This window comes from Schistocerca nitens, chromosome 8 (assembly GCF_023898315.1).
Source record: "Schistocerca nitens isolate TAMUIC-IGC-003100 chromosome 8, iqSchNite1.1, whole genome shotgun sequence".
In the NCBI taxonomy this organism is placed as follows: Eukaryota; Metazoa; Arthropoda; class Insecta; order Orthoptera; family Acrididae; genus Schistocerca; species Schistocerca nitens.
The window spans coordinates 527,716,243-527,743,035 of NC_064621.1; the positions used below are offsets into that span (position 1 = coordinate 527,716,243).

Consider the following 26,793-nt stretch of genomic DNA (forward strand, 5'->3'; position numbering starts at 1 on the left):
GGTTTTATAATTAGAAGCTGGATGTTCCTTCTGCGTTATTGCAGAAAGGCTGGCAGGAATGTAGCCGCTGCTCATGATTGCTGGCAGTGGTGGTCATGAGACTGTACTGTCACAAAAAGACTGGGCTCCAGACATCCACATAGCACTACTGAAAAGGAATGTCTGTGGCACATGGTACAGCATCTGCAGCAGCAATATAAGCAATGGGTGGACCCAACACTGACACAACAAACTGTTACAAACTGGATACTTCAAGGACAGCTCCAAGCCAGATGGCCTGTAGATGTATTTCACTAATTGCAAACCGTGACTTTAATGGTGTCAAGCAAGAGCTCATTGGAGGGCAAGGTGGAGGTCTGTTGTGTTTTCTGATGAAAGCTGGTTCTGACTTTGTGCCAGTGATGGCTGTGTGTTGTTTAGAGGGAGACCAGTTTAGGGCCTACAACCAACCTATCTACATGCTAGACACAATGGACCTACACCTGGAGTTATGGTGTGGAGAGTGATTTTTTATGGCAGCTGGTTATCCCATGCTCACTGACTGCAGATGTGTCTGGTGATTCAACCTGTTGTGCTGCAGTTCATGAACAGCATTCGAGGGGGTGTTCATAACTATCATCCACATACTGCTGTTGTAACCCAATACTCTCTACAGAGTGTCAACGTGCTGCCTTCGCCTGCTTGATCACCAGATCTGTCTACATTTGAGCACATATGGAACATCATTGGACAACAACTTCTGCATCATCCACAAACAGTATTAACTGTCCCTGTATTGACCGACGAAGTGCAACAGGCATGGAGCTCCATACCACTAACCAACAGCTGGCATGCACATTTGCATGTTTGCATTCGACATTCTTGCAATTACAGTGGTTATTAATGTACCAGAATTTCAAATTCGCAATGGCTTTTCTCGCACTTACATTACCCCATTATCTTGCCATGTTTATCACTTACATATATTACCTAGACAAATGTATTCCAAAAATTTCATTACTCTATATTAATTATTTTTTGGCATTGTAATTTGTTCCCATCAATGCATATTTTAAAATCATCTCATCCTGCCAATGCACTGAACTTCATGTAATATAAAGAAATCTCTAAATTAATGTCTGATTTCCTGTATTTTATTTGGAAATCTCCTTTGTACAGTATGTAGCCCAAGAGGTTCTGATTCTTGTAGTTCCATTAGAATCTTCTTTGCCAAAAGGACCAAGTAAAGTGTAATTTGTTTTTGAATGACATTATAAAATATCATGCAAACAGGCACTTTCAAGAACCACTGTTTCCACCTTACTGGACTGTGTAGTTCTATAGGTTTTGCCAAAGTCCAGAATTTTGTGGCCCATATCCCTAAAAAGTTTTCAGTAATGCGGTGCACATGGCTTAGACGTTAACTGAATATTGTGTCAGGACGTGATAATGATCATTTGTTTCAGCCATCAAATTTCTTAATACGGGAAACACACACGAATAGAATGGGATTTTCTATCCTTCACAATGAGGTGGGGTGAGGCAAATCCAACGTCCCATTATTTACTTTTTCATAAAGTGCTGAAAGCCTCTGCTGTCAGAAATTCTTGCATGGCACCACACATCCAAGTATATGACACTGGAGTTGGAATCAGCTACAGAAAGCTCAACAATATGAAAGAACCATAATAATTAAAAAAAAAAAAAAAAAAAAAAACATACATCCAATGTGTTCTGGAGCCACAATCTGCATGTTTTCCACTTTTAATTGGAAGTAAAAGCTAAACAGAGAGACCTGCATATACTTTAGTTCCCAAGACATTTCAAGCAGAACTGCTCCATGTAGTGTGGACAAGGCTGTCAGTTGTGGGGCTGTCACCTACAGATGTGACGCATTGAATCAGGGCAGCTCCACAACAAAGACCTACAACATCGCTCCAGTGTAGATGAGGCTGAAGACTTTACCAATGAATGAATGTTGCACTTGTAAAGTAGTGTGCAGGCATTATTTGAGGATGTATACTTTTGTTGCAAGTCTGTATTTTGGTTCAAGCACCCTCTGTGCCTTATCAATGTTAGATCAATTATCCTCATTCTGGAAAACTGCAATGACAGAATTCCATCTCATGTCCGGAGTACTTTGGTCCTTAGAAAGTTGTATTTCCACTGACTGTATAATGATGGACTCCCAAACATTCAATGTGTGAGCCACAATGTTTATCCCATTATAATCCATTGAATGACTAGTAGAAATACAATGTTCAGTAACAGCAGATTTACTGGCTTGCCCCATGTGAGATTTATCACATTCTGTTTTGTTCTAGAGATACTTATACGGGAAAAAGAAAGTAGTTAAAGCTTTCAAGGTTTTTCAAAGACAGCTTTTAAGTCACACATCAGTCATATGTAGATGAGTGGTTGCATTACCTATTTTCAGTTTGCTTATGGATCTTAGACAAACACTCAACAGTTTTAAAACATTAGTGAGATTTACCTTATAGACACAGTTCCTTTCTGTCAGTGTATCAAAAATAGAGTACATAGCATTCAGCATTGAGACAACTTCCATTGGTGTGATCCTGCTGCAGATTTCTGTGAAAGTCACCACATCTGAGAATAGTATAGACACAGTGTCAAACATCTGCAATTAAAAATACAAAATATTTTAGTTAACTCTGAACTTGATTTAAAATGCTACATACTGCTTCAGTAAGAATAATAAGATTAAATTAAAGTTAATGAGCACAAATGAATGTGGTCAGTCAAACATTTATGAATAAAAATGCTAATAATGAAAAAATGTCATGGCAAAATATAATGACTTACTATGGGATTTATTGAAAAAAAAGGTTCAAATGGCTCTGAGCACTATGGGACTTAGCTTCTGCAGTCATCAGTCCCCTAGAACTTAGAACTACTTAAACCTAGCTAACCTAAGAACATCACACACATCCATGCCCGAGGCAGTATTCGAACCTGCGATCGTAGCAGTCGCGCGGTTCCGGACTGTAGCGCCTAGAACCGCTCGGCCACGCCAGCTGGTGGGATTTATTCACTTAAATCTTGGACCACAAGTAATTTATAAAGATTTGTAGCTGCACTGTTGCGAGGCAACACAGGTATCATAATAAGAGGGATCATCTTCTAGAAGGAAATGGAAACAGACTCGACTGCTTATGTGGAGACACAAGTGCATGGCCACAGCCTTGAATCACTGGCAGTGGGGCACCTGTGGCAAAAGTTGTTACACCTCTGGTTGCAATGGAATCCTGTGGAAGCCATTGTATTAATAATATATCTTCCAAAACACAACATCTGAATGATTTGTCTTCACTTGAGGGTGAATTGCCAATCGTAGTAGGTTCATGTACCTATGGGGGGAAGGTTAATGTGGGAACTGGACACACAGCTGCCCCTTACTTTTTAGTAACAAGTACAAGATGCTGCTCTGTGCTAATAATGCACCTGAGTCAGCATAGGATGCCTCTTATGTTGAGCTAGTGTCCAATTTTCCTGCTAAGTGTGAACAAGCATGGAGGTTGGGTATGTTGCTCAGTTATAGTTCCAGTGTCAGGTGGGTAATGGTGCCCCCTCAGAGAAACAGCAACGTGTCAGGGAAAGGCCAGTGTGCACTTTAATGTTCATCAGGAGGTCTTGTCTGAAACATGGAGGTGGCTCTGTCATTGGCTATTGAATGCCCTGTGTGCAATTGACAACAAATTGTAGCTCATGTCAGCATAAATGACACTTTCTGCCTGGGTTCTGAGGCCATCTTCAGTAACTTAAGATGATTGGCTGTAAGTGGTCAAGACAGCTAGCTCCACATGTAGGGTTGAGGACTGCCTCACTGTCTTCTGCAATATATCCAGAATCAAACATGGTCCTCTGGTTTGGAGATGAGTGGGAGGTCTGATCGAGAGGCTCAGGCAATTCTGCATTGATCTCACATACAAACTTTTTGATTTCTGCTATTAAGTGAAGAATTGTTCTTCCCGCTCAATAGAAAAGTCAGTACTCTACTCTGCAAAGGAAGTGGCTACTCATATAGCAGAGTATGTGTGGTGTACACATCGGGATTATATTGGTTAGAAAAAAAAGTGTGTTATTACTGATTTATGACTCGTAATATCTACAGTGGTGACCCTGACATCGTTGTCGTATGTTTGGTAATTGTTTTTTGCTTCATTTCATCATTAATGGAGTTTGTGTGCTGGTCCACATTGTCTTTGGAACAATGGATCTACCAGCATAGCAGACCTAATTGACTTTGCTTCCAATCACGAATATACAAGTATACCTAATGTGCGTCTGGTTAAAAGTGAACAGTTACCTATGCCCAGCCATGCTGGCAGCCACTTAACCTTAACCGGCTCAACATGGCCACTGTCGAGTGCAACTGGTGGAACTGCACAGCAACAGCTGATTCATGGATAGTGCATGCCGCTTAGTGACATTGTGAATGATAATCCAGTGAGGGCTGTTGTGTTTCACCCCTCAGCTACGCAGTCTCCTTTGGTTTGGTTTGACGTGCCGCCGAAGTTCGAGAACTGTAATTCTAACATTCAAATGCACGGGGTTGCACATTCTTATATGCCTGATGTCAAACCCCCTCCCCGCACACTGTCTTGGCGCTGCTGGTTGCCACATTGCCAATCGGGTATATGCAATCATTCGTCACTGACACTGCATGTCACAGCCGACATCCCCGTGACCATCAGTTGGCACGCCTGCACCTTCGGTTCTGCACTCTGCCGGTAGAGACCAACGAGCTCACCTCACCACCTCAGGTGCTTTTCAGGAGCTGCCACCTAGCAGCCTACTGGAGGTACTGCCTGTGGCCCCCCAACAGATGCGGACCTCGCTCAAGCAGCAACCCGATTGGCTTCTGGCCCCAATACAGTCAGCTGTGCTGTGCTGGTTCCACACTACTTATGGGGATGTTACCCACAACTGCCACACGCCTTGCGCCTTTTCCAACTGAGACCAGCGGGTATGCTTAGGCACCATGTCCTGCCATGATCCTTCACGGTTCCTGCCGTCTGTTGCCGCACCACTCTCTCCAGCGGCGCCATGCCTCTATCTCAGTGACTTGTCATCAAGCACTCGCTTTCTTGTCGACACAGGCACCGACATCAGTGTTATCCCAGCCAAGCACATGGGCAGCATGCTTTCATCTGCTAACCTTGCTTTGATCGCTGCTAATCATTCTCCTATCGCAGTCCTTGGCTCCATCAAGATGTCACTTCACCTGTCACCAGTTGCCACCTTCCATTGGACTTTTGACTTCGCCAATGTGGATGAACTTGTGGTTGGGTTGGACTTGCATTACAAACTTTCACCAGACCTGCAGGCTGCCACGCTCTGCCATGCGTCTGGTTGTGCCATTCCATGCTGGAACGAGTTCAGCATGACTTCAGTCTCTGCCTCCTTGGCTACACTTGCCACATGTGCATCTATGCTCGAGTGTATTACTGCACAGCTCTCTTTTGCCGGCTGTGTGCCCACAAATCAACGAGCTCTGCATACAGAGCGAGGCATTATGCGCCCGCATTGCCAGCACCTCTGCTGAATCATCACACGCACGGAGTACAATCGGTGGCCTGTCTGCAGAGCCGCAACAAGGTGAACCAATACTTGCATCTACTGCATCTTTGCACTACATTGCTCCTGTGTTGAGGCTTCCTCCACCTACTGCTGTTTCCATGCCATTGCGGATGAATCTACAGGATGCTCATGTTCTTGCTTCATGGGTTTCCTCACATCACGTGTCTGCTACGCCATGCCCTTCATCATTGTCTGCTGCCAACTCCCTGCTCACACCGTTCCAGCCCAGCAAGGTCAGTGAACCATCGTTGCAACAGGTCCCCTCTTTCCCTCCCCTGCCTGACCCCCTTCGTGGGTTTCGGCCATCAGCAATGGCACTTGTCATAGAAACCGCACCACAGATGGCTCACCTATGCCTAATAAAGCCGGGCGTCTTAACGCTTACAAACATTTGCGCATGAATGAAATCGCCTGCCTTTGCCCACCCCTGCCTCGTGCTCATTCCATGCCGCTGGTGTTGGTACACAAAGACCTGGCATTGTGCAAATTCGTCATGATACGAGACGACTCCGTACGTGCAGCCCTGCTACCTTCTTACTCTGGTCTGCACCGCATCTTGCGCTGCGGAGTGAATACTTTCGTCGTACTACTGAATGGACGACCGAATACAGTTTCAGTTAACCGATGAAAACCTGCGTGGTCCCTCTCCGAGCCACGTTCTGACACCCCCGGCCGGCCTGCCATCGCTGACACCTCACCCACTGGTGCCGTCGACGTGGTCTCCAATGACTCTTCACCACCTGCGCAGCAGTCCGACGCACATGCTCCTGTCGGTGGGACTTCCAAGGCACCCACTTTGCACGTTGGATGCTGCCTTCAGATGCTGCGCTGGCACCATGATTTTGTGTTGAAGTGAGCTAGCTTCTCCCTGCTGGGCTCCACACTGCTGGGTGAAGGTGTCTCTGTGGCGCCTCAGGTGTGAAGCATCATGTATTTGGACCTGATGACCTTTGACTCTGCTTCTTTCTATGCCTCTCTGTGTGTTATGTTTGTACAGCCATATTGTATTTGCCTTGTTCAGTGTTTAAACATATGTTCATTTGACTGCAAAAGTGTGTTATTACTGATCTATGACTCGTAATATCCACAAACCTATTTGTTAGGGCAGTGTGGTAGACTTCCTAGTGCTAGACAGACATGAAATGCTGGGTATGTTATGTTGCATATGCACTGAATCATTTCACTGTGCCTTTATAGGTTGTGATTCCTTCATGATGTTGCAGATCCGACAAGAAATTTCTGTTGAAAAATGGTAAGTGCTGTGCAACCCAAGGTTTAAAACAACTACGAATCTACTATGAGAAGTTTTTCTTTTGCGGCTACAGCCTGGAGTATGGGCTATGGAGAGAAGGTAAAATGCTACAATCTCACACACACTGAGGCTAACTGAATCACAAAGAGTCATGTTGACTAGTTCTACTTTTCACTAGATATTTAACAACCACAGGACAAACAGAACTCATCATTGTGTGATTTACACACAAAGAATTCCTGGTACACAAATTGTAATAAAATAAATATTAACATTAACAACAATAATAATAAATCCCAGAAGACATTCTTCAATTGTGTGTGTTAACAGATTCACAAGTTCATAATAATTCAACAATTTTTGAACAGAAGGAGATTGGTTTAAGTCACCTCACAAGTATCAATAGGATTCTCGCCAGTTCTCAGTCTGTCAGCAACTTGCTTTGGTATCATCTGGTAAAGCAGTTCATCTGTCCTCCGCATCTCCTCATCAAGTTTTCTCATGGATTCTTCCAATTTTTTTGACTTCTGTTGTTCTTGATCCAATGCCAGTTTCAGCTCCACAGACTGTTGGGTGCCAGCTAGCATGAGATCTCTGCACAAAAGTGTTACATTCAGAGTTCAGTGATGCAAGTACTTTGTGTTTCTTTATTGGTCCTTTGAATCATTTTTTGTATGAAGCATGCAAATCATGATATATAAAGTTACATTATGATATGGGAAAGTCTGATGATATGAGGTGATATGATGAAAATGTAAAAGCATTAAACTAACATGTTTTACTGAAACTAACATCATGTTTTACATTAGTCTTCACCCCTCCTCTCTCTCTCTCTCTCTCTCTCTCTCTCTCTCTCTCACACACACACACACACACACCCACACCCACACACCCAAACACACACACACACACACACACACACACACACACACACACTACATGACTCATTTGATTAGGGAATAAATAAACACATAAAATATTCTTACACAAATTTTTACATTAGTGCATATTTCTCTAACAAAAACCATTCCCATGTAGCTTCTGTTCTTGATAACACAGGGTATAAACATCAGTGCTTAGCAGATTGCTTTAAATTTGGAACATGATAGTACACTGTACACTCCCTTAGTGCTTTGACAGTAACATATGTAATGCAAAGTACATTACAAAATTCATGAGTAGATTTTGAGATGTTGCATGAAGCAGAATATCCAGTTTAAAACTTAACATCTGAGCACATAAGATTCACCACTGAATGTGTTATTATTTTCCTGGAATCACAGTCTTGAGTACTTCTTATGCAGCTGCATTCGTGCGGTCCCATGGACCGTGTACAGGAGATGTAAAAAATACTTAAAAAACCACTATCTAATGCTACTTTTTGCATTTAGTACTACATATTCGTTCTTCAGTTATACATAAATGATAACATATGAACAAAATATTGTTTCAGTGCTGTGCAAAAGACCTATTCATAATGCACTAAAAATTCTCATCAAAATTTACATTGATGGACACCCATCGAAATATTTAAATGTAGTTCCTTACATGAAACTTGGTTGTTGCAAGTTTATGCTGGACAGATGCCATCAGTGTTAAAATTAATGAGTATTGTTGAAAATGAATTACGTGAAAAAAATCTGCAATAGTGAAAGTGGGCACATTTCGAGTCCCCTTACACGCATTGCAGACACACCTTACTTGAGCAGTTCAAACAAATTGGGACCTTGCACTTGCAACACAAATAGCTTGTCCTCCTCTTCTTTTCTGGTGGACAAATGCAACATGTCTTCTTTCCATCCTTAGGTGGTTTGTCCTTTTCCAGGTCTTCATAGAGATGTACTTCAGCTCCTAGAACTTGAATGATAGAAAATCTCAATTCTCGTGGAAGATTTTGTCCATTATTCTTTTGTGCAATGAAGGTTTGACCAGTTCTTTTGCCAGAGCTTTCATAAAGTTTGTCCTGTAAGTACAGTGCTTTCCTTGAATGACTGATGAATAATATATGGATTGAGAAAACTCATATCAACAATACAGGAAAACACAGTCTTGGGCCAGTGTTGTGGATGGCAACTTGAACAAAATTTAGCACTCTTTTCATCTACTGTATCAACACCACCCTGTATGTTATTATAGTGGGCTATAATTACAGGTTTTTCACCTTCAACATCATCCGCTATGGAGTGATATATTGTTTATATAAGAATTACTGCTCTTTCTTTCTTAGGCATGTGGGAAATCAGCACAATGTGTTTGGTAAATGCATACAGCATTGTTCCAACTTCACATGCATGGGAAAGTAAGAAAGATAGTAGAATTTCCTTTCAGTTCTTTTACATTGTTCCCACCATGGTCAAAACCATTCCTCTGCAGCACATCTGCAAGTTTGATTGACACATGCCAGTTATCATCAGTAATGTTTCAGTTACTATGTGTTACTGGCTTGCACAATCTGAGGACAGCCTGAGTGTGAAGAGTGCATTTCTTCTCATCTGGGGAAGTCCTGCTCCATTTGAACCTTTTCCCCAGTAAAGATAGTTGTTGAAGACATAATTACTCCTGGAATCAGTGGACTTCAGGCAGTACTTTGCCAATTTAGATGCAATATACATTTTGAACTTACAGCCTCCACTAAGGCATTTCATCAACTATAGCATCAGCACCAATAACACAGGACCACTGAGAATTTTCGTTGAATTTATGCCAAATGTTTGTTATAGTCACTGCTGGATCAGAAACCTTATGTAACTCCCTGTCATCAGGGTTGTCAAATCTCATGCAGTTGAGAATTGCAAAAAATCTTGCTGATGACATATTGATATGGAAAATATCTTGGCCAGTCCCATCAGTACAAAAGAGAGAACATATGTCTTTGTCATTTGATTTGAATACAACTGTGTAAATTAGAAGGCTGATAAAACTCTTTATTTCATGCATCATACAAGGTATAACTTCTGTTCTCTCATATTTGTGTATTTCCCCAAATTTTTTCAAGTTTTTCATTTGTCCATGTGAGCATTTCGTTCAGCATTTCATCACTAAAAATATAACTCGAAGTGGTGAGTGGGTCAACGTGTGATTGTCTTCTGAGATTGTGATAAAGTGCTGGTATCTTCATTATATTATGAGCTGGGATTCTGACATTCCTGTTTGGGTCTACTGCCAACCATTTGAACCTATTTCTGCCATATTAGTATTTCCTAGCACATTTCTCACCATCTTTCTAATTTTCCTTCAGCCCTTTCCTCACCACTTTCACTCTCACCAAACACACTCGATTCTGAATCATGTTCACTGTGTATAAAATCTCCATCCTCCATGCAAGAAAATTCGAAGTTGGATGTGCCACTCCTCACTTCATTGATAATTCTTGAAAGCTTTTCTTCAAATATAGATCATCTGCTCTCACATTCAATGGGCCGGGGTTGCCTGACATAGCTCCAGAGTCTAGCACTGACAGATATGAAGAACAAAACAAACAAATGCAATGAACACGATGAACAAGAAAAATATCCAGTGTGTCATTGACTTACACTAACACAGTTTTTCCATCCCTTGGACATTATTTCATTGAAACAAAAGCATACAAAGTGCTTTCAGAAATGACTATCATGGCAACAAGCAGCAGACTAAGAATATGAAGGCTACTGGGCAGCCCAAGTCTCTAATGCCAATAGTGTTCCTAGAAACAGAGGTGTGAAAAGCAGTGCGGTCCCAGGGATTGCACAACTGTAATGGGGTGGTCCTGGGTAAGATAGCTTAAGGCTGTAAAAAAAGCCACTTGGAGCAATTGCAGTGTTTAATTAGTTACTGAAACAAGGGAACTGCAGCATGTGACATGCATAACATTTACAGCAGAAATACCACAAAAAACCATGTTTGACACCTATGAACGCTGTCCATCCAGCCATTGATCCAAACAGTAAGTGACTGAGCTGGTGTCCACTGCTGTGTCGGCTTCCACTCCACCATCATCTTGACAGTGCCATCTGGCAGGGGCTCCAGCTGCCCACTGTTGGACCAAGAGTTGGGGCAGCAGCCAGAGCCAGCCACCATTGCCAGACAGGCATGTCTCAGTCGGAGATGTCAACTACACAAGTTCTCACCACCCCTGAGCTCCACTGAGCATAGCAGCTCCCAGTGCCCTACAACATCACTTTGTCACCAGGTCCATGTGTCAAAGCCCACCTTCCAGACCTGCCAGATGTGGTCTTGAGCTTTCCATATCAAGTATTGGAGTAATAAAGGGAGTGTGCTGCCTTATACTGACTCACTTTCACTCACCATCTTCTATCAGAGCCCACTCACGTCCTCTAAAATATCTTTGTAATGAATAATTTTGCAAGAAAGGCAATCTTGTTGGTTAATGTCCCTCTGGTAGCTAAACAACATTTAGACTCCTGTGGTTCATTAAAAGCTGGGGTGACCCCATTTTATATTTGTAGCAGAGGGTGTGGGTGGCGGGTGGGGGAGATTTCCATGCAGTGGCCCCTCCCAGAACTGAAACTCAGATCTGCAGTTATACTTAACACACGACTTGTACTTCACATGGAAGAGACTTCAGGTTTAAAATTGAATCAATAAGCATGTCAGTAGAGATGAAACAAAATCTTGAATGTAACAAAGCTGGAGCTGTGGCATTTTCAAAGGGACAATGCCTTTATTCACCATAAGTGATTTAGGAAAATCACGAAAAACTGGAATAACCAGCTGGGTATTTGAATATTCCACCAAAATACCACTCTCGTGCTTTAAGCATCACACTCTGTCACTCACTTTAAGGAAGAGAAAGTGGCAACACTTGGAAAGGAAACCTTCCTGACTGGTAGGCCAAACTGACCTTCAGTGTACTCACAGCAAACGTGACTTAATACACAGATATTTCTAATACAACTGCCCATTCGTGTGGTGATGAATGGAATAAAGTGCAAGTCACACCCATCTACAAGAACTGATCCACCAAATTATCCTCTAATATCTTAAACTATATGTATTTTGGTACTATATCATTGACATTTGTCTGTTGTAGAATCTTAAAATATATTCAGAGTGCAAAATTAGTGAGATACCTCCAATATAATGGCCTCCTCCAAGCCAATCAACATGGATTGCGAAAACATCATTCATACGAAACTCAACTCGTGCTTTTCTCACAAGACATCCTGAATGCATCCTGGAGCAAGCATTTATGAACAAGGGTGGTTTGAAAAGTACTCAGAACGGAATAGAAATAAAAGTACTCACATCACAGAAACTTTTTTTATTTTTCAATGTAGTCTCCTTATAGATTAATGCACTTGGTCCAACGATGTTCCAGTGCCTTGATCCCATATCGAAAATGAGTTTCCTCTTTTGTGTCTTGGGTGGTGGTTAGAATCTTTCTGCAGATAACGATCAGTGTGTGTCTTTGCTGAAAACCTTATGACCCAATGATCCGTCCTCTCGTTTGATTACAGTCACATCTAAGAAGTTCAGGTGACCATCGATTTCCTTTTCCATAGTGAATTGAATTTTTGGATTAATACTATTCAGGTGTAACAGGAAGGCATCCAGTTCCTCTTCCCCATGGGTCCATATAACAAATGTATCGTCTACATAACGATACCATCTGGCTGGTCTTTTTCTAGCTGTTTGCAGCGCCCGTTGTTCAAATGGGTATTCCAACAGAGAGATAGATCGCGGACTACGCCCTAGACTGACAAACAGGACGGACGAGGATCGATACCAACCCAAGGGTAAAGTGTTCCTACCATTTATCAGTAAGGTCACTGATAGCATTAGAAAAATTTTAAGAGAGTACGACGTGGAAATTGTTTTCAGACCCACCACGAAAATAAAAGAATGTTTAAGATGCGCAAAGGATAAACGACATCCTCTAACTACACCAGGTGTCTATAAATTCCGTGCAGTTGTGGAAAGGTCTATATGGGCACAACAAAAACAAGCGCCAGCACCCGTCTGGGTGAACATAAAAGGAACTGCCGCCCGGACATACTGATAAATAGTCTGTAGCGGAACATGTGTTTCAGGAAGGTGATCATGAAATAAAGTTTAGTGAGACGACCGACATAGCAAAGACGTCACATTATTATGAGCGAATGTACAGAGAGGCCATAGAGATTGCCAAACACTGCAACAATTTTAATAGAAAAGATGAAGGCATTAAGCTGGATAAGATATGGATGTCAACATTGCAGCAACAGCGTGACAATCGATACATTTCAATTGAGAAAGTTGGCAATATCGGAGATCACAACACAGCCGACGTCACGTGATTGACAGCGGCGCCCTCTGGATGGCTTATATATATGGCACTCGCTCGCGCTGTAGTTGCAGTTCGACAATTGTCCTCGGAGGATGCCTTCCGCAGTGGAAGGCGAAACGTCAGGGGAGAGTTTTATGTATGGACCACGGCATCTCAGCCCGGAAATGTTAAGCGATGACAACACCTACCGTGAAAGCCTTCATTCTATGATCCCCCTGGAATGCTGTTCATAATGGCAGCACAACAGGTCGAATCACAGACTAACGTACAAATCTGCAGTCAGGGTGCATCGGAAATCTCACTTTGGATGATAACTCCAGGTGCGTCTAGCATGCAGACAGGTTGGTCGGAGGCCCTCAGCTGGCCTTATTCACTGGCACCGGGGCAGAACCAGTTTTCATCAGAAAACACAACAGACCTCCACTCTGTCCTCCAACAAGGTCTTACTTGGCACTACTGAAGTCGCAAATGGCGGTGGTTTGGGGTCAGTGGAATGTATTGTACAGAGCGTCTAGCTCGGAGCTGCCCCATGATGTAACCGATATGAAACAGTTCGTTGTGTCACTGTGGTACTAATTGCTGCCCAAATTGCCGCTGCAGAAGCAGTACAATGGGCCAGAGCCATACACCTAACACGATAGTCTTCTCTCTCGGTAGTCCCACATGGCCGTTTTTCTTGCGACTCTCTCGTGAACACCGCTGCCAGCAGTCATGTAGAGTGGCTGAATTCGTGCCAATCCTCCAGTAGTGTTGCGAAAGAAACATGCAGCTTCTGGCAGCCCTATTACAAGACCTCATTCAAACTTATTAAGATGTTGATAATGGCATCTTTGTTGCCTTAAAGGCATTCTTGACTAACATCAACTCACCACGTTCATTCAAATGGTTCAAATGGCTCTGAGCACTATGGGACTCAACTGCTGAGGTCATTAGTCCCCTAGAACTTAGAACTAGTTAAACCTAACTAACCTAAGGACATCACAAACATCCATGCCCGAGGCAGGATTCGAACCTGCGCCCGTAGCGGTCTTGCGGTTCCAGACTGCAGCGCCTTTAACCGCACGGCCACTTCGGCCGGCCACGTTCATTCTCAGAGGTAACTAACGCTCACAACTGTTACAGCGAGTATTTAAAACAAACCTGATTTACATCCCCATAGTGGCGCTTTTAGCGCAAAACGTAGATACATAGTATTCTACAACTACAATATCAGTAAGTTACAATTCGAATCAGCCAGTTCATACAAACACGTGGGTACAGGATTTTATAGATACATAAGATGAAATGATCACATAGATCATAGCAAGTGGCAACTTTCGTTTCGTTAGTATGGCACTGGAAAAATTCAGTCAATATATAAAGGAAATTGCTTGCAAAATCCGTGTGCAGACCATTCCAGAATACAGTTCTAGTGTGTGAGACTAACAGGGGATACTGAGCGTAGGCAAAGAAGTGCAGCACTAGTGGTCACAGGTTTGTTTGACCACTGGAGAGAGCCACAGGGATATTGGAATACTTGAACTGCCAGATACTTGAAGAGAAACGCCAACTGTCCCACGAAAGACAACTTAAAAAGTTTCAGCAACTGGTGTTAAGTAAGGAATATACTACAAACCCCTACGAATCATACGAGGTGCATTCAAGTTCTAAGGCCTCCGATTTTTTGTTCTAATTAACTACTCACCCGAAATCGATGAAACTGGCGTTACTTCTCGACGTAATCGCCCTGCAGACGTACACGTTTTTCACAACGCTGACGCCATGATTCCATGGCAGCGGCGAAGGCTTCTTTAGGAGTTTGTTTTGACCACTGGAAAATCGCTGAGGCAATAGCAGCACGGCTGGTGAATGTGCGGCCACGGAGAGCGTCTTTCATTGTTGGAAAAAGCCAAAAGTCACTAGGAGCCAGGTCAGGTGAGTAGGGAGCATGAGGAATCACTTCAAAGTTGTTATCATGAAGAAACTGTTGCGTAACGTTAGCTCGATGTGCGGGTGCGTTGTCTTGGTGAAACAGCACACGCGCAGCCCTTCCCGGACGTTTTTGTTGCAGTGCAGGAAGGAATTTGTTCTTCAAAACATTTTCGTAGGATGCACCTGTTACCGTAGTGCCCTTTGGAACGCAATGGGTAAGGATTACGCCCTCGATGTCCCAGAACATGGACACCATCATTTTTTCAGCACTGGCAGTTACCCGAAATTTTTTTGGTGGCGGTGAATCTGTGTGCTTCCATTGAGCTGACTGGCGCTTTGTTTCTGGATTGAAAAATGGCATCCACGTCTCATCCATTGTCACAACCGACGAAAAGAAAGTCCCATTCATGCTGTCGTTGCGCATCAACATTGCTTGGCAACATGCCACACAGGCAGCCGTGTGGTCGTCCGTCAGTGTTCGTGGCACCCACCTGGATGACACTTTTCGCATTTTCAGGTCGTCATGCAGGATTGTGTGCACAGAACCCACAGAAATGCCAACTCTGGAGGCGATCTGTTCAACAGTCATTCGGCGATCCCCCAAAACAATTCTCTCCACTTTCTCGATCATGTCGTCAGACCGGCTTGTGCGAGCCCGAGGTTGTTTTGGTTTGTTGTCACACGATGTTCTGCCTTCATTAAACTGTCACACCCATGAACGCACTTTCGACACATCCATAACTCCATCACCACATGTCTCCTTCAACTGTCGATGAATTTCAATTGGTTTCACACCATGCAAATTCAGAAAACGAATGATTGCACGCTGTTCAAGTAAGGAAAGCGTCGCCATTTTAAGTATTTAAAACAGTTCTCATTCTCGCTGCTGGCGGTAAAATTCCATCTGCCGTACGGTGCTGCCACCTCTGGGACGTATTGACAATGAACGCGGCCTCATTTTAAAACAATGCGCATGTTTCTATCTCTTTCCAGTCCGGAGAAAAAAAATTGGAGGCCTCAGAACTTGAATGCACCTCGTACAAGTAGAGACGACGAAGTTAAGATTAGACAAGGTAGAGCGAGCTCCATACGCGAATGGAACAAAGAGAATGGGAAATACCCTCTGCCATTGAAGAGTGTAGCTGTAGATGTAGTTTATGAGGTATGTACCGTAAATTAAATTAAATTAAAAGTTTGTGGCGTATGATGACACTATGGCTTACCTGCTGAAGTCGTGCATTGAGAGATCGTTGATGTAGAGCCCTGTAGTAATGAGGGAATTGAGGTCGGGCATCACCGGCGTTCCCAAGTACATCATCATTTGCCAGCTGTCCATGTATATCATTTGCCCTGCAACAAGAGCGATAGTGTAAACACACACACACAAACTTTGTAAGAGGACAAAGGTATTTGCACGACATTTTTCTAATTTATTGCACCAACAAAAGGGATGGTGACCTATTTTTATTACACTACTTGCCGTTAAAATTGCTACACCAAGAAGAAATGCAGATGATAAATGGGTATTCATTGGACAAATATATTATACTAGAACTGACATGTGATTACATTTTCACGCAATTTGGTTGCATAGATCCTGAGAAATCAGTACCCAGAACAACCACCTCTGGCCGTAATAACGGCCTTGATACGCCTGGGCATTGAGTCAAACAGAGCTTGGATGGCGTGTACAGGTACAGCTGTCCATGCAGCTTCAACACGATACCACAGTTCATCAAGAGTAGTGACTGGCGTATTGTAGCGAGCCAGTTGTTCGACCACCATTGACCAGACGTTTTCAAGGTGGGAGATCTGGAGAATGTGCTGGCCAGGGCAGCAGTCGAAAATTTTCTGTATCCAGAAAGGCCCGTACAGAACCGGCAACATGCGGTCGTGCATTATCCTGCTGAAATGTAGGGTTTCGCAGGGATCGAATGAAGGGTAGAGCCTAGGGTCGTAACTCATCTGAAATGTAACGTCCACTGCTCAAAGTGCCGTCGATGCGAAAAAGAGCCGACCGAGACGAGTAACCAATGGCACCCCATACCATCACGTCGGGCGATACGCCAGTATGGCGATGACGAATACACGCTTCCGATGTGCGTTCATCGCGATGTCGCCTAACACGGACACGACCGTCATGATGCTGTAAACAGAACATGGATTCATCCGAAAAAATGACGTTTTGCCATTCGTGCACCCAGGTTCGTCGTTGAGTACACCATCACCATCGCAGGCGCTCCTGTCTGTGATGCAGCGTCAAGGGTAACCGCAGACATGGTCTCAGAGCTGATGGTCCATGCTGCTGCAAACGTCGTCGAACTGTTCGTGCAGATTATTGTTGTCTTGCAAGCGTCCCCATCTGTTGACTCAGGGATCGAGACGTGGCTGCACGATCCGTTACAGCCATGCGGATAAGATGCCTGTCATCTCGACTGCTAGTGATACGAGGCCTTTGGGATCCAGCACGGCGTTCCGTATTACCCTCCTGAACCCACCGATTCCATATTCTGCTAACAGTCATTGGATCTCGAATAACGTGAGCAGCAGTGTCGCGATACGATAAACCGCAATCGCGATAGGCTACAGTCCGACCTTTATCAAAATTGGAAACGTGATGGTACGCATTTCTCCTCCTTACACGAGGCATCACAACAACGTTTCACCAGGCAACGCAGGTCAACTGCTGTTCGTGTATGAGAAATCGGTTGGAAACTTTCCTCATGTCAGCACGTTTTAAGTGTCGCCACCGGCGCCAACCTTGTGTGAATGCTCTGAAAAGCGAATTCTTTGCATATCACAGCGTCTTCTTCCTGTGGGTCAAATTTCCCGTCTGTGGCACGTCATCTTCGTGGTGTAACAATTTTAATGGCCAGTAGTTTACATAGCCATTTTAATTTTCAATGCATTTGATGCATCGTTGCACAAAGTTTCTAATACTCTATGGAGAAAAGAGTGTTTAGGCCGAGAAAGAATCACATATGCAGCTCTTCTTTCCCTTCTTCAACAGACGTCTGTAAGTGGACCAGATAAATGGAAATGCGATAACGCGATTTTAGGACTATATACAGGCTACTCCAACACATCGAAATGAATAATATGAAGCGTTTAAATGATGCAAGCGCATTGTCATGGAAAAAAAGAACGCTGACGATGGACCTCGGTGTTTGTTTTGAATTGCAGGCCTCAACTCATTGCAAAACATATCACTGAAAAGCATGTTTACTGCTGACCCCATTTCCATAGTTGGTCCTTGTATGCCCCAAAAATCTTGAGCCGGGAAAGGTTGACTCTTGAATTGCTTTTTGGAAGAAGATCCGTTGTGTTTCCATTCCGTAGAACAGCATTTGCACTCTGGTTCAAAGTTTAAACCCATGTTTCATCTTCAGTTTTAACATATCCTCTCCATCAGCCCGTCAGTCCAGTAGTTGCTGACAGATTCTCATATGACTGTGATTATGCTCTTAATTGAGTTAGTTTTGGACGCATTTTGTGCAGACTTCAGTATATTTGAACTTTTTTGTTATAGATGTCATCATATGCAGAACGATAACAAATGTGCATTTGATTTGGTTCTTCATCAACAGTCACTCGTCGGTTTTCCAAAGTGACGTAACAGATTTGCTCCATGTGTTGGAAGTCATTGCATGCCTTGATCTTTCCCCGTCCTTCACGCATATTTAGCCCTTTCTGAATTGTTTAGTCCACAGGCAAACACTTCGCCACGATAAAACATTGCCGCAGTATTGTGTCTTTTGCTCCTGGTACACCATTAGACCTCAAAAACCGGACTGCAGTATACTGTTATTCATTTGTACAAACGTAAAGTGGGGCAGCCTTAATTTCTTCACGACAGCACACCTCGAACTCAAGAGTAAACTGATGTGCGACGCTGAAACCTGCTATCTTCTATTGGCTGGCGAGCGCCCCGAACTGTATAACCAATCTAAAGACGCTTAGAATGAAAGTACACACATTTATTTGCTTGCTTTCGTATCATAAAAAATTACAACTGTCTTTGGTTTCGTAATTGTAGGTATCAGATTGTTGCTGCATGTGATATTTTTCCTGGTGATGATGATTATGGGTTTAAAGGGACTAAACATCTTGGTTATTAGTCCCTTGTTGCTCTGGAAATTCACGTAAAACGTTGTGGAATGACCAGCTCCAACGTTTTGGCCTTGTAGCCGTGGTCGAAAATTCTCATGACAGTAGCTGAAGTCAGTAAAACCCAGGCAGCTAAAAACTGTAGCCAACCACTGAAGGATACTCCACGAAGAGTCATCATAGGCAGTACTACTAAATGGCGTGAGAAAAGTAAGAACGTACAGATTAGACAGATAGTTAAGCTTAAACTGGTCGATAAATGAAATCCCTACCCAAAACTTTAAAAACACATGAAAGTGCAGAAGTAAATAACTTGGAGGCCACTCGAGGCACACGCCGTAATGAGAGGTGTCCCCTCCCCCTCCCCACAACACAAACACACACACCCCTGTCACTGACACAGATGCATTAAATCTTATGTATGTTACTAACTGCACCTCGCGGTGTTACCCGTGGCTAAACAGTAATTTACAGCACAAAAAAATGTTGCTGCTACAGTATGTCTCTGTTCATAACATTCCGAGACTTGTCATTCTCTGCATATATGTAGAGAGAGCTGCGTACCTGGCATTGCCCGGGTGTGTATTTACTCCAGTCTTCTATTGGTCCATCTCCTCCTTCCTCCTCTCTCTGTTTATCTCCTGCTCCCCCTTCCCCGCAATCTGTATCCGTTAGAGTTCTGCATGACTGAGTAAGTGAACACACAATGCGAGATGGTGCGAGCGCAGCCTAACTGAATGGGCTGCCCGCACCAGCTATTGTGGCCGAGCAAAGAAACCATGACCGAATCCTAGGTAATGTCTGTCCAATATGGTAAACGTGTGTTGATGTGCAGCTGCTGTCAGCACAGGCGTCTCATTCGTGGTGTGTCTGTCTTAATCATGCAACGTGAGGAAGCCAGTGCGGTAAGAATGAAAGCAATGCATAGACACTGAAGAAATGTGAGGGGTAAAAATCAAACTACAGAATAAATTTCTATTGGCTGTAGACGAAAACAGCAAGTCCACTGGGTACGTATCTCACATGGACTGCTCTGGACTGTTGTGTTTCCAGTCGGAAACGATTCGCTTAAAGAAACACAGTTGTGCGAAATCCCACACTGACACAACTCCTTCAGTTATATCGGCATTAATAAAACAAGTATAGCAGCGAAGTGTGTTGCGTTGTGTGCCAGGTGCATGAGACTTAAGCTAAGGAGGTCTAGATGTACATCCCTCTAGATGCACATCCCTCTTCTAGGAGGAGACATGCCAAAAAACAGGTTGATGCAATTTGAATCAGAATAATACCTCCTGTTATTAAGGAAGTTATTAATGAAACATGTGCTGCAACAGTTGATATGTGGACTGATTCACTCAATCAGGCGCATTATCTGATGCTTGCAGCACATTACATAAATACGGATTGGCCTCTTGTAAATAATGTTTCATTTATAATTTAATTTTCAGGCGTCTAGAAGATGGGAGTAAATTTCAAAAAAGAAACGTAAGAGATTATGTATTTTCAGTAGGTTTTGCCCCACCGCTGATATATATTTCAAAAATGTCATACGATGGTGGTCTGGAAAGTTCTCGGAACGGAGTAGAAAAAAGGTACTTATATCACTGAAACTTTTTTTAGTTTTCAATACAATCTCCTTGTAGATTAATGCACTTGGTCCAAGGATGTTTCAGTGCCTTGATCCCATCTCGAAAATGAGTTTCCTCCAGGCCTACAAAATAGTTGTCAACTTCGGCTATCAATTCTTCGTTTCACGTGAATCTTCGTCCACCAAGTAAAATTTTCAGTTTTGGGATGAGATGGAAGCCTGACGGAGTCATATGAGGTGAATAAGGCGGGTTTATGTAATTTTGCCGTGGCGACAGCACATGTTTTTGATCCAGAAAGAGTAGTGGCACCAATCTTACAGGTAATTTTTTCATTCCTAATTCTTCAGTTAAAATGTGATATACCCTTTCATATGACATCTGGCAAGCGTGAGAAATTTTACGCACTTTCACTCGGCGATCCTCCATGACCATTTTGTGCACTTTTGCAATGATTTATGGAGTAGTGACACACCTTGGCCGACCACTGCGCAGATCAGCATCTAAGCTCTCCCAACCAAATTTAAATTCATTTGTCCACTTGGCAACAGTGGAAGATGAAGGAGCAGAGTCCCCCAGTGTATTCTGGAAACCCACATGAATGTCCATTGCTTTCATACCTTTCTTTACGAAGTACGTAATCACTGCTCGAATCTCGATTTTATCCATCTTCGCAAATCACTACGCGAGATCAACAACAAAGCCACGTCACCGCAACAGCTCTCTTCCAAGAGCACTGACGTGGCACGCGTTACAGGCAACAGTCCAATGAATATCATGTGAACAACTCGTTGTGCTAGCGCTTACCTCTCGTGGCGGTTCCGAGAACTTTTCAAACCACCCTCGCATGATATATGCTTATCTTTGAAGCAAGAGGTGATGATGGTTAGGCGACTGAAACCGGTTGTTTTAGCAGCAAAAAAAATGGTTCAAATGTCTCTGAGCACTATGGGACTTAACATCTATGGTCATCAGTCCCCTAGAACTTAGAACTACTTAAACCTAACTAACCTAAGGACAGCACACAACACCCAGCCATCACGAGGCAGAGAAAATCCCTGACCCCGCCGGGAATCGAACCCGGGCGTGGGAAGCAAGAACGCTACCGCACGACCACGAGATGCGGGCAGTTTTAGCAGCAGCTCAAGGTGGTAACATGACATTTTTTTCCAAAAAAGAGTGTATGGCTGATTGAAAAATTTCACCTGAGATGTTGCACTTTCTTTTTTTGGTCACAGACAATGGTGCTAATATGGTAAAAACATCGGAACATAACGAAAGGCTTATTTGTGCTGCTCATTGTATTAACGCAGCACTTAGCCACACTTTCGATGAAGATAGTTTTTTGTTAAATGATGCCCCAAGTGTTGCAGAAACAATAAATACTGAAAATGTATTGCACAGTACATGAAGAAAAGTGGGCTCTGCTTGATACAAGAGGTCAGTATATGCCGAAACAGCTAGTACATTTACGCTGAAGTCCACACACATTTAGTACATCGAAGTTGCTGCTTTAGTGGTGCAAAATAATTCCAGTTACAGGTTACAGGGATATGACAATGAGTTTACAGGAGTAAATGTGGATAAAGAACCTACGATCTACTTAGTTCTTCTTTGGATTGACAACAGATCTGCCTTGTCAACGAAAATGACCTCAAATCATGTGAAGTGTGTTACATTACTGCAGTTGCAAGTACTTTTTCATTATGATACGTAGGAAGGATAGACCTGTAATTAACTAACGTAACTGATGTATTCTATCATATATGTATTTTTAATACGAGATACAATGGATTAAAAATTGAACCCCGACTTTTGTACGTAAGAAGGTCGTAATTATCTCCAACCATAAAATTGCTACATTCCTTTGGTCCTTTCCTTGATGTCAATATGCTTGACACAAATGATAAACAGGAAATTCGTAGGAGTGTGTGACAAAAGTGTGCTAATTTTACAGGTACTACGTGCAATCATTAACGTAATCGTTCTTGTATAGTTAGTGCATATTGCTTCGTAGCGAAAGGGAAATAATATAATTTGTGTGCTATTTTATCAATGTAAAATACACTTTTTTCCAGCTACACTTTCGTGCAGTTCTGTGTCACTTCTCTCTCTGGTGTTTGTTAAGATAGAGTCGTCAGGTACAATGTCATCGCCATCCAGAAAGAGAGATCGTTTCAACTGCGACAATTACAAGTTCTCCGTTTCAGACGAAGTAGGTCTCTATATATCAACACACGTTGCAGATGACAAGTCAATGTTAAAATGCTGGAACAGACATATTCTTTCAGGGATGGCTGCAGTTACAAGACGTATTTTATATATTCCAGCGACAATCACACCTAGTGAACGGTGCTTTAGTAAAGCTGGCATGTTATTAACAAATCGGCAAATCAATTAAATCCAGAGTGCGTCAGTGGTCCACTGCTGATCAACAGTAACTATAAATTTACTTCAAGCAAAAATTGTGAGTAGTTGCAGCCATGAATATATAATGTTCTTCATATATTTTCTTTACAGATGTAGTCATGTCCTAAAGTTGCGGAATAGTGTTTATTTAATGCGTACATAGTTTCCTGTTATTGACAAGCAGCGTAAATCCATTTGGAAATGAGTCTTTTTTGTGCTTGTACTCAATATCGAATTATGTTATACACTCCTGGAAATTGAAATAAGAACACCGTGAATTCATTGTCCCAGGAAGGGGAAACTTTATTGACACATTCCTGGGGTCAGATACATCACATGATCACACTGACAGAACCACAGGCACATAGACACAGGCAACAGAGCATGCACAATGTCGGCACTAGTACAGTGTATATCCACCTTTCGCAGCAATGCAGGCTGCTATTCTCCCATGGAGACGATCGTAGAGATGCTGGATGTAGTCCTGTGGAACGGCTTGCCATGCCATTTCCACCTGGCGCCTCAGTTGGACCAGCGTTCGTGCTGGACGTGCAGACCGCGTGAGACGACGCTTCATCCAGTCCCAAACATGCTCAATGGGGGACAGATCCGGAGATCTTGCTGGCCAGGGTAGTTGACTTACACCTTCTAGAGCACGTTGGGTGGCACGGGATACATGCGGACGTGCATTGTCCTGTTGGAACAACAAGTTCCCTTGCCGGTCTAGGAATGGTAGAACGATGGGTTCGATGACGGTTTGGATGTACCGTGCACTATTCAGTGTCCCCTCGACGATCACCAGTGGTGTACGGCCAGTGTAGGAGATCGCTCCCCACACCATGATGCCGGGTGTTGGCCCTGTGTGCCTCGGTCGTATGCAGTCCTGATTGTGGCGCTCACCTGCACGGCGCCAAACACGCATACGACCATCATTGGCACCAAGGCAGAAGCGACTCTCATCGCTGAAGACGACACGTCTCCATTCGTCCCTCCATTCACGCCTGTCGCGACACCACTGGACGCGGGCTGCACGATGTTGGGGCGTGAGCGGAAGACGGTGTGCGGGACCGTAGCCCAGCTTCATGGAGACGGTTGGGAATGGTCCTCGCCGATACCCCAGGAGCAACAGTGTCCCTAATTTGCTGGGAAGTGGCGGTGCGGTCCCCTACGGCACTGCGTAGGATCCTACGGTCTTGGCGTGCATCCGTGCGTCGCTGCGGTCCGGTCCCAGGTCGACGGGCACGTGCACCTTCCGCCGACCACTGGCGACAACATCGATGTACTGTGGAGACCTCACGCCCCACGTGTTGAGCAATTCGGCGGTACGTCCACCCGGCCTCCCGCATGCCCACTATACGCCCTCGCTCAAAGTCCGTCAACTGCACATACGGTTCACGTCCACGCTGTCGCGGCATGCTACCAGTGTTAAAGACTGCGATGGAGCTCCGTATGCCACGGCAAACTGGCTGACACTGACGGCGGCGGTGCACAAATGCTGCGCAGCTAGCGCCATTCGACGGCCAACACCGCGGTTCCTGGTGTGTCCGCTGTGCCGTGCGTGTGATCATTGCTTGTACAGCCCTCTCGCAGTGTCCGGAGCAAGTATGGTGGGTCTGACACACCGGTGTCAATGTGTTCTTTTTTCCATTTCCAGGAGTGTACATGCTGTATCAAGTTAATTGTGCCACGTAAGAGTTCTTGGAAATGTTAATTTTGTGTGTGTGGAGAGAGAGAGAGAGAGAGAGAGAGAGAGAGAGAGAGAGAGGAAGGATGACAGAGCGAGGCATTTTGTGCAGTGCGACGAGTCGAAGTGAAGTGAGATGTCAGCAATGACCGGTCACGCTCGATTATCCGCATGTCCGGAGCATAGACTAAACATGTCTATGGAATGAGCATTCGGATGCACAGAGCTACAATTCTGTCCCCAAAATCTTCTGGAGCGCAAGTCCGTGATTCTGGGACGGCGCTTTTTGCATTTTGAGTGCTATTACTTCGCTTAGAAATACTGTTAAACCCTATACACCTTTTACAGACATCTTAACAATTTACATCAGGAACTGAAATGAAGAGCAATGGTATTGCGCTTTTCGCCATAGTACCGTAACTTTCCACTTTATTTTCGTTTTTTTCTGTAACGGGATACGAAGTAACCACCAACAATTTTTTTTTTCATTTTATATTGCACTTATCCATATTGTCGAATCTCTGTTCTAATTAATTATGCTACATTGACATTGTAGACGCCACCGAAGCGTCACGAAAAAACAATGCATTTGGAACCATGAAATTATTACAGTAAATACGGTGCGCGATTTGCACCAACTGCTTGTCCGTTATTATTTACAGTTTTCCCCTCATTCAAGCCTCTGACTGTTATAAACAAGTAAAGCGTCTAAAATTTTTTCATCATCCCATTAGAAAAGAAAAATCACACACTATTCACAAAAAAATTACAAGATCAGGGTTCGAATTTTGGAGCAATAAAAGAATTGACAGGCAACAATATCTTTTTAAGTTTTCTATTGCACTGATTCATATTGTCGAATCTGTTTTAATTAGTTACGTTACAATGTTACTATATAGGCAACTGTCTCACGCAGAAATTGTTAGATGCACAGATAAGGGTTGGAGAATCTGCATGAATTGGAGAAAATTAATCTGACTGTTATGTATAAATTTTATCTGCGTACGAAAATAAGCCCAATATATATTTAGTGACTGGTAGTTTACTCAAACATAGTTGCAAATTTATACAGCAATTTTCTCGCGAACACAATGGCCATAAAATCACAGAAATTATTCCTATAAATAAGACTTTGTAATACCGTGTCTCGATATTTTTCAACATATAAAGTGCCTCATATCATTACTAAATTACGAGTATACGTTTGTTGTACGTACTTACGAAAAGTAAATGATTCTCCTTTGCATACTTCCGTGTACATCCGCAGCAACGACACTGCCATAGCTGTTACTAAAACTCAGACGTGTAGAAACGTACATAACCGTTTCTACACGTCTGAGTTTTAGTAACAGCAATGGTGCAGTAATGTCGTTGATTCGGATGTTTACGCGTAATCTTCAAGTTTTGCTATTACTGCAAATTGTAGAGAACGGCGTCGTCCCAAAATCACGTGACAAGCCCGCTTTGATATAGAGAACATGCGCAGTAGGCTGTGCTCATTCCGTATATATATATATATATATATATATATATATATATATATATATATATATATATATATATATATATATATTCTCTATGCTCCGGAGTCCGGACATCAGACATTGACCGAGTACGTGGCCGAGCAGAGCCGTATGGGGCCGGACAGGGGTGGCTCGGTCCCCACTTCAGCAGACGAGCCGTAACTGGTCAAAAATTGAGCGTTGCAACAGTCGAGTGTCCATCTCCACCTCCCCCTTCTCTCTTCACGTTATCACCCTCATTCCAAAAGGAGGGCGGTGGCTCTTACATTGCAGGGAGAAATTCGCTATATATACAGATGAAATATGTGTACAAAAACCTTTGAAATGTGTTAAATATACGTGGAACTGATTTGACATGTGCATACCTGGGAAAAGGTCGTCGTAAACGATTTTAACAAAATTTTGTAGAAATACACTTCAAACAGAATTTTTAAAAAATAAGTAAAGAAAACGACGCGCCAAGAAGGAATTAT

The 26,793-nt window shown here is 43.3% G+C and overlaps 1 protein-coding gene across 1 annotated transcript in view; it reads right to left on the minus strand.

Annotated features, from left to right (window-relative positions):
* The window catches only part of LOC126198786 (soluble guanylate cyclase 88E), a 122,247-nt gene that overhangs the window by 39,219 nt on the left and 56,235 nt on the right, over positions 1-26,793 (minus strand). The window contains exons 7-9 of the mRNA XM_049935356.1: positions 16,235-16,361; positions 7,225-7,429; positions 2,474-2,620 (exon numbers count right to left, since the gene is read on the minus strand). Coding sequence (XP_049791313.1) covers positions 2,474-2,620; positions 7,225-7,429; positions 16,235-16,361 — 479 coding nt within the window. The remainder of the gene's footprint in view (positions 1-2,473; positions 2,621-7,224; positions 7,430-16,234; positions 16,362-26,793) is intronic.